Genomic DNA, 17389 nt, shown 5'->3' with positions numbered 1-17389 from the left:
ATAGCGGTATGACGACGTTAATGGCGAAGCTTGACGCTGTGTTTCTAAAAGAGGAAAAGGTTCGCGCATATGAAGCGTATTCTTATTTTGATGGCATAACGAACAGCAGTTCAGTTTCCATGGCGGACTACATAATTGATTTTGAACAGCATTATAACCGAATGAAAAAGTATAATATGACGCTTCCTGATGCTGTGTTGGCTTTTAAGCTTTTGGATACGGCTTGCCTCGATGAAAAAAGCAGACAGCTAGCTTTGACGGCCTGTACAGAATTAAAGTTCTCCTCCATGAAGTCGGCTCTCAAGAGGATTTTTGGAAGGAAAACTATAGGGTCATTGAATGGAATACAAGTGAACCAAGAATCTGCGTTTTTCACAGAACAAAGACCGCAAGGCAGAGGGAAACGGAACGTGATGTCGCAAAGTGGACTACAAAAGCAGCCATTACAGGGGACTAATCCACTGGATAAGTTTGGTAAGAGATCCAGATGTGCTATTTGCCAGTGTACATTTCATTGGGCTAAAGACTGTCCGCATAAGAAAACTGAACAAGTGCGAATAACTGAAGATGCAGATGTAGAAGAGTGTAATATCACATTGTCCATAAAGGCCTCCATGTCAGATGCTGAGATATTTATGACTGAATCATTGGGATCGGCGATTATTGACACGGCTTGTACTCGTACTGTGTGTGGAGAAAAATGGCTAGAAAACTCTATTGACGGCCTCACTCAAGATCAAGTGAACCAACTGATGCAAACAGAAACTCCAAGTTGCAGACCATTTCGGTTTGGCGATGGGAGTCTGGTGTATTCCACAAGAAATGTGAAATTACCAGCTAAAATAGGACTGACAAAATGCAACATTGAAACCGAAGTTGTTAAGATTGACATTCCACTTCTGCTAAGTAAAACGTCACTGAAGAAGGCAGGAACCATTCTGGACATGAAAAAGGACAGTGCAGTGATGTTCAAACAATCCATTCCTCTTGAATTTACTAGTTCTGGACATTACTGTGTAGACATCAGAGACAAAAAAAGCTAAAAAGCCTCAAAGTGAAGAGGAGGTCCTTACAGTGACAGAAAATATGTCTACAGATGAGAAACACAGAGTCCTTCTGAAGCTCCATAAGCAGTTTGGTCATGCGTCAGCAGACAGACTACAGAGACTTATTTACAGTTCAGGAAATAAGGACAAAGAATGCTGTACTATTCTACAACAAATAGTAAATGACTGTGAAATATGCAAGAAGTACAAAAGGACAAAGCCAAAGCCTGCTGTGGGGTTACCTTTAGCTTCAGAGTATAACGAGACTGTGGCGGTGGATCTACACGAGTTAGAGCCAGGTGTGAGGTATCTTCACATAATCGATCACTTTACACGGTTCAGCGCTGGAAACATTGTGACTACAAAGAAGTCATCTGAAATTGTAAACTCCTTCATTCACACTTGGATTAGTGTTCATGGCGCCCCTCAGAGGCTGTACAGCGACAACGGAGGTGAATTCAATAGTAAAGAGATCAGAGACATGGCTGAGAATTTTAACATCGAGACAAGAACAGCAGCAGGATACAGTCCCTGGAGCAACGGACTACTCGAGAGACATAATCAGACACTGACTGAAATCATCCTGAAGGTCAAACGAGAGAATGGATGTGACTGGCACACTGCCCTTGATTGGGCCCTCATGGCTAAGAACAGTATGTTAAACGTTCATGGCTACAGTCCGTATCAGTTGGTGTTTGGACGAAATCCTAATCTTCCTTCTGTGATAGTCGATAAACCACCTGCTTTAGAAGGCACTACTATGAGTGCTAGAGTGGGAGAACATATTTCTGCCTTACATGCTTCCAGAAAAGCATTCACAGAAGCTGAGTCATCTGAGCGAATTAGAAGGGCAATACGTAAGCAGCTCAGGCCCACTGATGAAATGTATGTGACCGGAGACAAGGTACATTACAAAAGAGGGGACTGTCCAGAGTGGAAGGGACCAGGGGTAGTTATTGGTCAGGATGGAGCTGTGGTGTTTATAAGACATGGGGGGATTCTTGTAAGAGTGCATCAATCCAGACTCTGTAAGATAAACACGCAGGATCAGGAATCTAAGGATGAGCAGTCTGTAAAAGACAACAGGCAAAAAAAAAAAACAGCTTAAGCAAGGTAGCAGTAAGCTCAGAAAGTGAAGAAAATACAGACAGCGAATAGGAAACAATCGGCGACAGGGAGGTAAATACAGGAGAAGTGATTCATCCTAGTATGACACAAATGGAAACAGATCACATTGTTTGTGATAACCCTGCCTCTCCCACTGGTGTAAAGATTAAGAAGGGACAAACTGTGACCTTTATGAAGCAGGATGGTGGTGGTCTACAGAAAGCAAGGGTTTTAGGTAGAGCAGGCAAAGCTTCTGGTAAATACAAAAGCTGGTATAATTTGCAACATATTAAACCTGATGGCAGTGATGGGCAAAAGGAGTCAGCAGATTTATCATGTATTGATAATCTTAACATTGAATCACCTGTTGGGGAGAGTGATGTGCTTATAACAAAAGACATTTCATTTGATGTGGCTAAGCGGGATGAAATCTTGAATTGGTACAAAAACAATGTTTTTGAAGAAGTTGACGATGTAGGTCAAAAGTGTGTCTCTACCAGATGGGTCTGTAGTCTCAAAGAAACTCCCAATGGCATTGTGCCCAAGGCACGACTCGTAGCTAGAGGATTTGAAGAGTTTAATATTCACGAGCTGCAGAAAGATTCTCCAACTTGTGCTTCTGAATCTCTTAGACTATTGTTAGCAGTAATCTGTCAAAACAAATGGCACGTCCATTCCATGGACATCAAATCTGCTTTCTTACAGGGCATGCAGTTGTCCAGAGAAATCCATATCCGGCCTCCTGCTGAAGCAGAAAAGAAAAATACTCTATGGAAACTCAACAAGTGTGTTTACGGCCTTGCTGTATTGGTACGCTGAGTACAGGTGGTAAAATGTCCAAAGAAGATCCAGCAGTATTCTACTGGAGCAGTGTAAGGTTACTGGAGTACTTCCATGTCATGTTGATGATTTTCTTTGGGCAGGCTCACAAAACTTCTCGAAATATGTGATTCCTACGCTTAAGTCTGCATTTCAGGTGGGGTGTGAGGAACATGAAAATTTCTGCTATGTGGGAATGGACTTTGTTACTTTTAATGGTGAAATTCATGTTCATCAGCATAGTTACATTGAAAACTTACAGCCAATTCCCCTACCGGCAGCACGTGCCCTGCAGAGAGATGCCTCTGTTAATGAGACTGAAGAACAGCAACTTAGGTCAAAAATTGGACAGATGGGTTTGCAAAACAAACAAGACCAGACATCATGTTTGATGTAAGCAGATTGGGGTCAAATATAAAAGATGCCACAGTTCAGTCAATTCACGAGATAAATAAGGTCATTAGAAAGCTTAAATCTGAAAAAGTCACTCTCAGGTTTCAGCATTTGGGAAACAATGATGCTCTGAATCTGACAGTTTTCAGTGATGCCTCCCTAGGAAATCTTCCTGATGGGGGTACACAAGGGGGTATATTAATTGGTCTCATGGGAGAAAGAGGGAAGTTTTCTCCCCTCTTCTGGCAGTCTAAGAGAATTAGACGTGTGGTGAGGAGCACTCTGGCAGGGGAAACTCTAGCCCTGTCAGATGGAATAGATAATGCTATCTTTCTGGCGACCCTCTTTTCTGAGCTTACTACTGGAAATGCTGATCTGAATGCTCCCCCTTTGGTCTGTGTAACAGATAATCACTCTGTTTGATGCTCTTAAGTCAACAAAACAGGTCACTGAGAAACGACTTAGACTGGAAATAAGCAGTATAAAGGAGCTCATACAGAGTAAAAAAATAAAGAAGGTTCTCTGGTCGGACACAAAAGCTCAACTTGCTGATTGCCTTACAAAAAGGGGAGCATCTGCTCTCATGTTATTAAAAATACTCAGCGAAGGGCTATGGTGCTATTGAAATCTTATCTAAAACTGTCTTATCAAAAAGTTTAATAAAAATAAAGGGGCTACATTCCAAGCTTATGCAATTTCAATTGTATATGTAACTACTGTTTTGTTTGTGTTTGCTGTGGCCTTTATTGTTCTGCTATGGTAACCAAGGACTTTGTTACATATGTTTCCCCTTTATTCTTTTGTTGTTTTTGTTGTAAAAAAATTATATGGGAGATTGTTAATATATCACATCTCACCTGCACTATTTAACCCAGCGTATGTGCTTCCGGGAGAAGGGGAGGCGGAGGTTATGCGAGGGGCGTGTGGGAGTTTTTTTTTTTTACTGTGTGTGTATTAAGGGGCAAGACGGTGTGAGGGAGCTGCTGAGCGCCTCTAATAAATGTTATCAGCAAATTAAACGTCGTGTTTATTTCAGTTTAACATTCACGACTTCGCGGATTTTATATGTAACCATATCTAAATATATAACGCGGATTTTTCGCTGCTTCGCGGGTTTCTGCGGACAATAGGTCTTTTTACTTCTGGTATTTGCTTCCTCAGTTGGTTTGCCCAGTTCACTTCATACAAGAGATGCTATTGGCGGATGGCTGAGAAGCTACCCAATCAGAGCACGCAGTTAAGTTCCTGTGTGCTGCTGATTGGCTCAGCGACAGAGTGCTGCATTAACCAGGAAGTCTCATCTCACTCATTCAGTATTAACGTGCTCTTGCTACTGCATTCAGGGGATTATCACCTTCATCGTCATCATTTTTACTGTGCAGCATATTCATCACCATCATCACGTCATATATAGCTACGTGTACTTCGCTATACAGTAAGTGTTAACTTATCTACCGATTTCATATTGCTTAGCAGTTGTCCCTGTTATTAACAGAGTAAAGGGTGGGCTGTAAACAATACAGGGAGGGTTTAAAAACGTCCAAATACACGCTAAATAATTACATAAATATGTTGTGCCTACTTCACGGAAATTCAGTTATCGTGGTCGGCCTTGGAACCTATCTCCCGCGATAAGTGAAGGATTACTGTATCATTATTTGGAATACATATATTTCATTTATGTTCCGTGCGAGGCAAGAAATGTTGAACTCGTCCATTACAGAGTTGGTCTCGTCCATTACAGGAGATGGATGTCTGAACTAGAAATCCATTAGCAGCGGTGTTAATTCTTCTCTTATTTTTTTTATCATCCTGAGGTATCCTGTATTTACCCCAATTCAAGGAGGTTCTCCTACAGTTTTTGCAATCATATATAAACATGAGCAGTAAAGACAGAGCTCAGAAAGAAACAGAAAAGAAATCTAAAGCTACACCCAAGCCTAGACAGGCATCAAGTCCAAGTCCATACTCAAGGTATGGCCTTAAAGGGACTGACCTGCAACACACAGACGAAAACACAGATTTCCCGGGACCCCAGTCCGCTCCATCGTCTTCAGTCGAGATCAAAAGTGGGAGCAAATGTGCACGTGATGCAGATCATGATAGCTCGTCGATTCCAGAAGATCCATTGAAAATGGAAATGGCCTTGCCTTCCACGTTTTCATCTACTTCTCGCGAGCCAGGAGCATCGGCTGTAACAAGGCTTGCCACTTCACCTGTGGGGCACGAAGGCTGAAACGATCGGTCTGAACTGAAGGTAATAATCTCTGCAATGGCCACGGCCACCGCTCAAGACATAAAGGAGTTCAAGAAAGAAATAAATGGTATGCTCAAAACAAACGAGAATACAAACGAGAAGCTGCGGCTGGATAATAAAGACCTGGAGAAACGTGTATATAATCTCTTTGTGGCAGCCTTTAAAGGTATGCTGGAAAAAATTGAGGAACAAATTCAGGAAATTGCATCTAAGTTTGAGAATAAACTGGGAGCACTTGGTGCTTAGTTGGAAGATGTTAAGCAAACATTCATGACTTGAATTGAAACAGCCGAACATCTGGCATCTACCACTGATGGAAAAGCAACAACTGCAAATTCTGAATGCAAAAAACTCGGGAGACAGACTTGCTGCACAGGAAGATGGATGCAGAAGGAAAATTATTAGAATTAAAGGTCTCCCAGAGAATCTTGAAAATCCAAACCCAGTGAAATTTGTATCTGAACTATTCTCTAAAATAACTGGAGAGGACTGTAAATCAGACACAGAGATTGCAGCAGCTTACTGCATATGGGGAACAAATACCTCTAAACCTAGGAGTCTTATCGTGCATTTCAAAAAATTACAATTTAAATTACATGTAATGTCACTTCTCAGACAAAAACAAGAGATTACATTTGAAAATAACTACGTTCGTATTTTCCCCAGATTTCTCACCCTCAACAGCTGCTAAACATGCTGCTTTTTACATTAAACAGGACTTGCGTAAAACCGAGATCAGATTCAGCCTCTTGTACCCTGCCAAACGGAAAGTGGATATTCAAGGCAAGCATTACATCTATACCTCTACAAAGGAAGCAGAAAAAGAGTTAAGAAAACTGATCCCGACACTTTTTTTAAATAAGATTGTGAGTTGCATCCTATCATGGCATGGCATAGAAAATCTAACCGGCTGTTTGATCTGCTTGCAATGACACTGGTACTGTAATTATACATCCTTTTCCCTTCTCTGCCACTTTTTGTTTATGCTTTAATTACAATTATATGTGTATATGTATATATGTGTGCAAGAAATTAATTTTTTTTTCTCTTCTAAAGGAGACAGTTCAATATTATATCCTTGGTTTATTGTTATCATTATTATTATTATTATTGTATTAGGGTTTACTATGCTTATCCAGGGCCACTTTTTAACACCATTCCCTGGGTTTACTATCTTACTATCTCAAGACTGTTGATGATTATATTTTATGCTAACAGTGATTGGACTGTATTGGCAATAGATATTCAATTTTATTCCTCATACGCCACTGCTGGGGGCTTGTTTTGTTTTGGATGTGCTCTGTCTCTAGATATGTCAGAGGACTGGGACTTTGTGAAGTTTGGTCCAGCCTCAAGTGGGGAGGCAAAATGGGAGTGTGGGTGGACTAGTGGGGGAGAGAAAGAGAGCAGGCTATCTCTAATCTATCCTTTATATCCTTATAATTATAAGTACCAATGTAACAATAGGCTTCATGACAATAACTCCTGGGAAAATTGGAAATTAAGGTCAAAGCTGTCTCACTTTCAGTTAAGACTACAAAGTGACATCAAAAATTCAGAATCAATGTCTCTATGACTGGACAGTTAACTTTGTGAGCTGGAATGTTAAAGGCCTGAATCACGAATTAAACAGAAAAAAAGTATTCTCTCACCTAACAGGTCTAAGCGCTAAAATAATATTTTTACAGGAGACCATCCACTTACTAAGTAAGAATCAATTTCGGCTGCACAAAGACTGGACTGGCCAAATGTTCCATTCCAGCTTTACAAACAAAACTAGAGGTATGGGAATTCTTATACATAGAACAGAATGTAGTATCTGATCCTAAAGGGAGATATGTGATTGTCACAGATAATTCATTTAACTGTAAAGTGATTTTGATAAATATTTATGCACCCAATATCAATGGTAGGGAATTCATGCAAAATATATTTGCATCCATTCCCAATGTGAATACTCATAAAATCCAGATATAGATAGGTCTCCTGCCACATGGGCAATGCCATCTAACACTGCAAAGACAATTACACAGTTTGTAACTAACCACAACTTATCAAACCCCTGAAGATTTCTAAACCCAAACTCAAGAGCATATTCCTTCTACTCAAGAAATTATTATTTCTTTGTAGATAACAATTTCTTGCCTATGATTAAATCTCATAAGTACGAAGATATTGTTATTTCTGACTATGCCCCTTTGATTTTGGAGCTGAAATCATTATGCCCCACATACTCATCTCGCAGATGGCATCTTAATCTACTTTTATTGGCAGACGAGAACTGTACAGAATTTATATCCAAGAAAATCAGTATTTTTTTTTAGAGACAAATACATCCTCGGAGGTTTCTGCAAGAATACTCTGGGAAACCCTGAAGGCCTATCTTTCCCACAGAAATAAATCGGAAACCAAGAAGGTATCAGAGCTCATCAGTGAAATTACTAGAATAGATCAAGAACATGCCAGGTGTCCAAGTGAGGCACTTCATAGGAAAAGGCAGGCTCTGCATTCAGAACTCAACCTCTTAACAAATAAAGAAACTGAACAACTCATATTTAAATGAAGACATAATTATTATGAACATGGAGAGAAAGCGAATAAGATCTTAGTTCAACAAATCTACCAGCAAGAAGTTCACAATGCAATCCCAGAATTCAACAACACACAGACAAAATCACTGACCATAAAAATATAATGCACACATTTACAAACTACTATAAATCCTTATATTCTACTCAGTTTAAAGAAGACACTACCTAATGCATTTCTGGATGCATTACAGATATCACAAATAGATACTCTTAGTGCAGAGGAATTGGATAAACCTCTGGCACTATCAGAATTACTAGATGCTATGAGCTCACTTCAGAGTGGAAAAGCAGCAGGCTCCGATGGTTACCCTATCTACTTGTGACTTTACGCTGTAGAAAGTAAGTAAATAAATCAAAATAAGTAACATTCGATCTGGCTTTTATGTAAGTAACATATAAATGTTAATGTTTTGTAGACGGCAGAGCTTCCTGTGTTTGATCGACACAGGCATGCTCAAAAAATACATGTGTAATGCCATGAAAAGTGCACGCTGACACTTCAGTTCGCAAGCAATGGTACGAGAATGCAGTCAGACTTCATTTTTGGGCACATACACCGTCCAGATCTAAACACTAGCGTGGAGAGTCGCTTGCATACTGAAGAGTCTATAGCTGCAGGTGGAAGCTGCCATCGCTGTACTTTGTATATAAGAGCCAGATCGAATGTTATTTACCTATTTATCCTGATTTATTTACTTACTTCCTATAATCGTAAAGTCACAAGTAGACTGCAGAGCTTCCTGTCTACATATACAAAGTACAGCAACGGCAAAAGTGCGATGTGCATTCTTTCTCCGATGTAGAACCATCATCATCATCGGAGTTCACCTCTGTTATAGCGCGTCTTTATGTGAAAACAGCAGTGTCAGATTAGGATCGTGAACACGACTGAGAGAATAAAACTGAATAAAAAAAAAAAAAAAACAAAGCTAACCTTTACAAGTATCATAAATTTACACAGGCTGTTACAGACTCAAATCAAATGTATGTTTTTATTCTAAGATAATAAGAATAAGAGCAGCTCACTTCTCAAAACGGAGTCGTCCGGGGTCGAACCCGTGAAGTTTGGATTACCAATCAACAGTTGTTACCGTTGCGCCACCGAAGCGATCGTATCAAAAGGGTGTGAATGTTGCACCTTAACGCGGGTTCTTTTTCTGCAGTTATATTCTTGAATAGAAGCATACTTGTTCTGTTATATTTGTACCTTTTGTGAAAAGTGTTTATTTGATATTTGGACTTCAGGCTTCACACATTAAACACGTCATGTCTACATTTTGTTAATTATTACTAAAACATGAAAAACGTTTGTTTTAACCATGTGTTTATATAGATAGTTGTAGACACAGAACACACATGAAATGCATGTGTTCCAGATAACCATATAGTATTTATAGAAGGTGTCATTTTGCTTGACTTCTCAATCTATACATCTCTAAGCAACTGACACGCAGGTAAACAGACTTGAGCTGAGAAAACTGTGCGGCGGTGGGGGGGATTTGATAATAGGCTGCTTCCTGCTTATTGACACATTTACAGGACAAAAGACGCTGATGGAGTGGTGTGAAGCGATTTAAGGTGGGGTGGATCTACGAGTTTTTTTGTAGGCTTTGGTAATTCTAGTGTTAAAGGAAGACACTTAGCTTCCAATCTTCAATACCTGTTTAATGTAATATATTCACCCACAAACTCAAACACCCTGGAGATATTATTTTTGTTGGATGCAGAAAAAGCATTTGATATTGTCGAATGGAACTACATTTTTACTACATTGGAGAAATTTGGGTTTGGCCTGAACATTTGTGCATGGATCAAACAACCATTTTGTATTAGCACCTTTAATTCAGATCAGTTTAAACTATACCGTAGTACCAGACAAGGATGCCCCTTGTCGCCACTGCTTTTTGCTATCGCCATTGAGCCACTGGCAATTCACTATCGAAATGCTTATGAGATAAAGGGGATTATCAGAGAAGGACTGGTACAGAAAGTTTCTCTACAGTATATGCAGATGATATGGTACTGTATATATCAGATCTAGAAAATACTATGCCTGCAGTCCTAATAGCATTAACAGAATTTCAACAGATTTCTGGTCTGAGAATCAATTAGAATTTGCTCTTCCAAGTGAATTCTTAAGCATACAATATTAGATTGGACACCTTCCCTTTAATCATTGCAGATCAGTTTAAATACCTAGGGGTAAACATCATAAGTAAACATAAAGCTTTTTATCAACAAAATTTTGCCATCTGTATGGAAAAATTAAGCAAGACTTGCATAGATGGTCTTCCCTTCATCTCACTTTAGCTGGAAGAATTAACATTGTTAAGATGAATATCCTTCCTTTTTATTTCAAAACATTCCAATATACATTAATAGATCTTTTCTTAAGAAATGAGATTCAACCCTAACCTCATTTATTTGGAATTCAAAACATCCACGTATCCAAAGGGCAACCCTACAAAGACCTAAAGGCTGAAGGCGGCATGGCTCTACCTAACTTTCAGTTTTATTACTGGGCAGCAAATATACAAGCTATGAAAACATGGACAGAAATAGACAAACATACACAGGCTTGGTCCACAATAGAAATAAAATCCTGCAGTACCTCTTTAAATTCCTTGCTTTGCACCCCAATAAATACAAGTTATCGCCAATATACTAACAACCCAATTGCGCTTCACTCACTCAGAATATGGAACCAATGTAGGAAGTATTTTAAGATACAGAGGCTTTTGTCTGTGGCACCTCTGCATGAGAACCACCTTTTTCCACTCTCTCAAACATATGCAGTTTAAAATATCTGGAAAACATCTGTGATTAAATCACTTAGAGTTCTGTACATAGACAATGTCATTGCATCCTATGAACAATTACACTCCAAATTTAACATTCCAGCAACACATTTCTTTCACTACCTTCAAATTAGAAACTTTGTTAAACAGAACAATTTTCCTCACCTCCCACCTACCTCTACACCGGAAAAAATATCGATCAGTCTTGAACACTCAGACAGCATCTCCATAATATATAAAAACATTTTACAGTCCCTCCCTTTCAAAGATCCAACAGTACAGTGGGAAAAGGATCTCTCACTCAACATCTCAGAAAACTAGTGGAAAGTAGCAATGCACAGAATTCACTCAAGCTCCATATGTGCAAAGAATAGAATTATTCAACTCAAAATTATATATCAAGTACATCTCTCTCGTTTAAAATTGTTCAAAATGTTTCCAGGGCAAGATACAACCTGCGAACGCTGCAATCAACTTCCAGCCTCACTGGGCCACATGTTTTCGGCGTGCACCAAATTAACATCAATCTGGACCAAAATCTTTAAATCATTTTCAGACAGCCTTAGTGTCACAATCCCTCCTAATCCACTAACAGCTGTTTTTGGGGTACTTAGAGATGGGCTTAAAGTGGAGAAGGACAAACAAATTTTAATTGCCTTTACTACACTATTGGCACGTAGACTTATCTTGCTCATATGTTATTGTAAATGTTACAGTAATAATTAACAAAATGCTGACATGAAGTGTATAATGTGTAAAGACTGAAGTTCAAATATCAAATCAACACTTTCACAAAAGGTACAACAAAACAAGTGCACCTTTATTCAAGAATATAACCAAAGAAAAAGAAATTATTCAATTTACATGTTGCTGTCAATATGTAAAAATGGAAGCCCAAATATCAATTGCATGGCTGCTGTACAGGTAAGAATGGCTGCTTCTAAATCAAGAGGTTCTGGGTTCGATCCCTGGTCTTCCTTGCATTAACTGTTTTACTAGTGAGATGCTATTATTATTACTATTTCATAATAAAAACTTACACTTGATTTGTAGACATGGAACACACATGAAATGTATTTATTCCAAATACCGGTATATTATTTACCCTCCACAATTCCAGGCACCTCACACCCAGATAAACAGACTTAAGCTCTGAGAATTTAGCGTCTGACATCAGCAGTGTAGGTGGGGGGATGGGATAGCATGCTGCTTGTTGCTTGTGCTGACTGACACATTTGCAAAACAAAGATGCTGATTAAGAGGTGCAAAGGAATTCAGGATGGCTTGGCATTACGAATTTTTTCATAAGCTTCAAGTATTGTAGTGTTAATGCACAAGGCACCTTTCTCCACACGTTCTGGGAATGGCCTACTGTTGCTGTTTCTTGGGGCTCAATTGTTTCTGCACTCTCCTCCATCTTATCTATCCCTATACCTTGCTATCCTATTACTCTACCTCTGTTAGATTTCTTGACTCTCTCGCTTTCTGCTCAACACCGGCACATTATTACACTAGCCACTAGCAGAAGAGCAGAAGCACTTCTGGGTTGGCCAGTATAAGAGGACTTGATTGACCTCACACGGACAAGCCAAAGTCGGGCGGAAGGTGGAAAAAGCTTGCTGGGAGGAGCAGAGTAGAAAGAAAAGAATAAATGTGTGCTGTGCCAAGTATTTACTTGTGGCTGTGGTGGTAGGAAATGATTGTGAACAGTTTTTCTCTTAATAAATAAAATCTTTGTGCTTTTAACTTAAGCCCCGTGTCTGCTGTGTTGGGTTTGAGGAGCAACAGTGCCCTCTAGTGTCCACACACATTATGATTGCAACATAAAATAATGACTGATTGAAACACAATTGAAAAGGTGGAATGAGAAAAGGCATCAATAAAAACTTTCACTTCTTTCTATTTGCAAACTTTACAGTATAGTGCATTTCGAAGAAATGTTAGTTTTTACATGAAAATGTCATGAAGCAAACCCTGAAATTCCCAAAAACATTCCTAAACTTGTACAGAAATAAATCAAGGGAATTAACGTATTAATCAATATGGTTGCAATATACTGTACATTCTATAACACAAACCAAATTTTTTTTGTATACCTCTCTTCATTCCACTGTAGTCTCTGCTGTACACTACTGGATGATGTGGAGAGGCGTTCCATACTATGATATTTAGGCTGATCATGCCGTGTTATGTGGCGTCTTAGATACTCTAATTCTTGTTCATACATAATGCGCTGTCTTTCCAAGGCAGACTGCTTTTCTTCTTCATGATGCTGTTCTAAACTCCAAAGAATAGACTGCACTGGTTCTAAGGAAAAAAACAAAAAACGTAACTGTCAAAATCCATAAAAACCACAGATATTTAGTGTATAAACAGAAAAAGCAATGCTAAATTTCCCAGACAGCTTTAGCTTAATATGTTTGTTTTTAATAAAGATTAGCAGAGGTACCTGTTCCTCGCATTTGTAAATAAAATTTAAAAACAATTACATAATAAATAAAAAATAAATAAATAAAAGTGAAAAAAAAAAAAAAAAACGCTAACTTGTACAGGTACTATAAATTTACACCAGCTATTGCAGACACAAATTAAAGGTATGTGTTTATTATATAATATTAACAATAAGACTAGCTCACTACTCAAAATGGTAAATATATGAGGCAGGAAACTACTGGACCAGGAGACCAGGTATGCAGCAGTGTAATGGGAAGCCTTGACAATCAAATAAGCCATACAGCAGCTGAGGTACTACCATCCTGGCCGCAAGTTCACTCTAATCACCAACCATGCATCCCTCCAGGGAATAGCATTATATAAAGAGTCACAGCCACATGTCACTCAGTGGTTATTGGATCTCTATTTGTACAAGTTCAGGGTTCAGCATTGTCATGGCTCCCTCCACACCAATGCTGATGCCTTTTCATGTTTATGACCTCTCGGTTCTGTCTGCCCGACCCAACAGATATGGGCTGAGTGTGGGTGGGCCATACACGAGTGCCTAGGAAACAACATCATCTTGTAATTCCACCCCAAGCTTCTCCTCTCCTTTCATCTGCAAATCTAGAAACTAAAATATCAGTAGCCCATGTAATCACTTCTGTTTCTGGGGCTCCTGAACTGGTCTCTTTCACCTTACTGAACTTCATAATTGGCACCACCGCCATCATTTTGTCTCGACTGGAAACACGTTTCACAAACATATTAACTCATGTTTACTATTATGACACCATAATATATGGGGTGAGTCTGAGACAGCCCCAACTCTTTATCTACAGTATGTATCTGAACTTTATATACAAGCATTATGCACTTTGACAATATTTTTATTAACAGACATCTTCGGTGCAAGTTCCAACTTATATACAAATATACAAAACTGGGTTACTAACTTTGACAGGAACAGAACTGTTTCATAATCTGGTGTCTGCTGCCTGTATGTAAACTGTACCTCTGATTACTATAATGAAGTGTATAGCAACCACTTTTAAATTTAGTGTAAAAACAATTCAAATGTAAATGAGTATTACTACAGACTTCAGGATTTGTTTATTTGAAATTTGAAAAAGCCTGGGAAAGATTAAACACTGCTCCTTTTCAGATCTGCTCACATTTGCTTAATGTAATATTAACTACAAAGTTATCAGTATTCTAAAGCTAGTACTACAGGAGAATAAATAAAAATGTTATTTTTTTCCTAAATTTTAATTAAATACTTAAAGGACTTCCAATTTTTAAACTGATTTATTGTAATGTTTAATTTAATATATTCTTGTTTTACATTAAGTTAAGAAAATGGATAGATGTTTTCAGTTTAACTTGATAATGTGCAACTTGTCAGTAGACATTTTTTCAACATCATAAAGTCACCTTTGACAAAGAGAAAAAAGCAATGAAAATGAACCCATTAAAAACACCTAATTAAAGGAGATATTTGAATCTGACTAACTCTGAAAATATCTTGGAAAGTAGATTTTAATTTAATTTATATACATCTCTAATTTGATTCACATAAGGCTTGAAAAGCCACACATTAATTGCTTTTCTTTCATTATTCATTCATAATACACTTTATATTATGTGGAAAGAGGATACAGACAGACAAATTAGAACAATCCAGACGAGAAAAGGTCATTCAGCCCAGCAAAGATCACCAGTCCTACCCACACCAACTAAATTCTTCTAAAATAACATCAAGTCTAGTTTTCAAAGTCTCTAAAGTCCTACTGTCTACCACACTACTTGGCAGCTTACTCCATGAGTGTATTGTTCTCTACGTAAAGAAAAACTTCCTAATGTCTGTGTGAAATTTACCCTTAACAAGGATGTTAAGGATGTCACTATCGACATAAATGAAAAATGGTCTCCTAAAAAAGAGAGTTTGCTGTGCCCTTTCTTATATAGTTCCTGCCTCAAGAAACAAAATTCTCCACCTGACTCCTATACTCATCCCCGTTTATCAATAAACCCTATAAGTGGACAATCTTCAGAAAATGTGTTCAAATCAATTGACCTAGCAATATATTTATAGCTTGACAGAGTGAAGAGAAAAGGAATATTCCTTGTGGTGCCTCAGTGTTGCTCACATCTATATTAGAGACACACTAATTGAGATTCACAAACTGCAGTCTACCAGGACATCATGGGTTTATCTACCTGCATACTGTACCGATGTATATATATGCTGAATACAAGTATAACATCTTTTCATAATAAGAAAATAACAAAAGAAGTTTAATTAATCCTAAAATAGAGAAGAATAATCGTGTTTTGTGTAGGCTACATTCTAATTTTCATTTTGCTGAAGCATTACTCATAAATAATAACATGAGACAGTGTTACCACAAACACTACATATAAAGCAGTGCTAATAAGAAAGTATATTATCAAACCATAACTACTCATTGATTAATATGATATTAACTGTAATTTCTAAGTCAAATATAATTTACATAAGCTTATTCATGAATAAATGCCAGTTTAAAAAAAAAAAAATCAGTAAAACCCATAATACACTATTAACAAATAACAGCTCATTTCCTCGTTACCCACTGCTTACCATTTTTGCCCAAAGCCTTCATCATGACTTCCATCTGCGCAGATTCATAACTGAAGCTGGTATCAGTAAAGCGATCATTAGTGTTATCTCCGTCAACATGTAACTGACCTCTGCTGCTGCTACAGTTTATAGTATCCTCCTCATTTTCAAACTCCAGATGGCGTCTTTGCTTTGGAAGATTTATTCTGTTAAAGAGAGGAAGAAATTTTTTTCACTGGTAACAAGACAATAACTTCATAAGAAATAAACTGCTCGATGATTATCAAATGTAAATGTATGTGTCTTGCACAACAGAATTACTCATTCATGAAATAATATTTAATTTTATTTTAAACAAAAATGTCAGCTGTACTTCCAATTACAACAGGAGACTTAATTTTAGGCAGTATCATAATGTCGCTGGAAAGGGGGGTGTGTGGTGCCCCTGATATCTATGCAAAAGGATGAAGGTTCAAGTCTTTACAGTCCTGGTGCATCCTGTCTTACTCTGTGGTTGTGAAACATTGACACTATCCAGTGACCCAAGACGAAGACTTTGGTACTGTGTCTCTTCGGAGAATCCTTGGGTACCGCTGGCTTGACATTGTATTGAATGAGCGGTTGCTCACAGAGTCCCGAATGAGGCACATTACCTGCATTGAGAGGGAGTGTCAGTTATGGCACTACAGCCATGGGCACAGTTTCCCGAGGGTGATCCGGCTGACAAGATCCTTATTTTTGTGGACCAGAGTAGCTGGACCAGGCCAAGGTGACGCCCATGTAACACCTAGCTGCGGCAGATAAAGGGTCATTTTCAAAGGGTGGGACTGGATCACATGTTTGCCTGGGGGGTTGCCAACCAGGATCCCGAGCTGTTTTGTCATGTGGTGGGTGCAACAATGCGCTGTACCAGTGCATGCTAGCCAACCTGACCAGACCTTATATTGTCTTCAAAACTAATTTTAGACTTAACATACTAATAAATGCTGGCATTTCCACTTGTATTATCTGGCTGTAATGATTTATGAAAATCTAAAAATAATACACCTAGTTTAATTGTTTACTGTGATAACAGAACTGCTGTCTTTACAGAAAAATGACAAACGCCTAAGTACAGCTCTCTACCATACAGCTCTCAAATTCTGATATTTAGCAAGGTAAAAAAAAGACAAGTAGTCATTTCTGCACCCAGGATTGTACTATAGTTTAAAGCAATACTTACGGAACTGTTAATCTGAATATTTGAGTAGCAATATAGTAGAATATTTAACTGCTAAACTTAATATATGAGGCAAGCAGCTTTAACTTGTATAACAGCAGATGTAATTACTGCTGTAGACTAG

The 17389-nt window shown here is 38.3% G+C and overlaps 1 protein-coding gene across 1 annotated transcript in view; it reads right to left on the bottom strand.

Annotated features, from left to right (window-relative positions):
* The window catches only part of LOC114649345 (kinesin-like protein KIF13B), a 664407-nt gene that overhangs the window by 348318 nt on the left and 298700 nt on the right, over positions 1-17389 (bottom strand). Inside the window, exons 16-17 of the mRNA XM_051924704.1 lie at positions 16068-16252; positions 13108-13318 (exon numbers count right to left, since the gene is read on the bottom strand). Coding sequence (XP_051780664.1) covers positions 13108-13318; positions 16068-16252 — 396 coding nt within the window. The remainder of the gene's footprint in view (positions 1-13107; positions 13319-16067; positions 16253-17389) is intronic.

The sequence above is a fragment of the Erpetoichthys calabaricus genome, chromosome 3 (genome assembly GCF_900747795.2).
Source record: "Erpetoichthys calabaricus chromosome 3, fErpCal1.3, whole genome shotgun sequence".
In the NCBI taxonomy this organism is placed as follows: Eukaryota; Metazoa; Chordata; class Cladistia; order Polypteriformes; family Polypteridae; genus Erpetoichthys; species Erpetoichthys calabaricus.
This window is presented reverse-complemented; position numbering and strand designations above follow the sequence as displayed.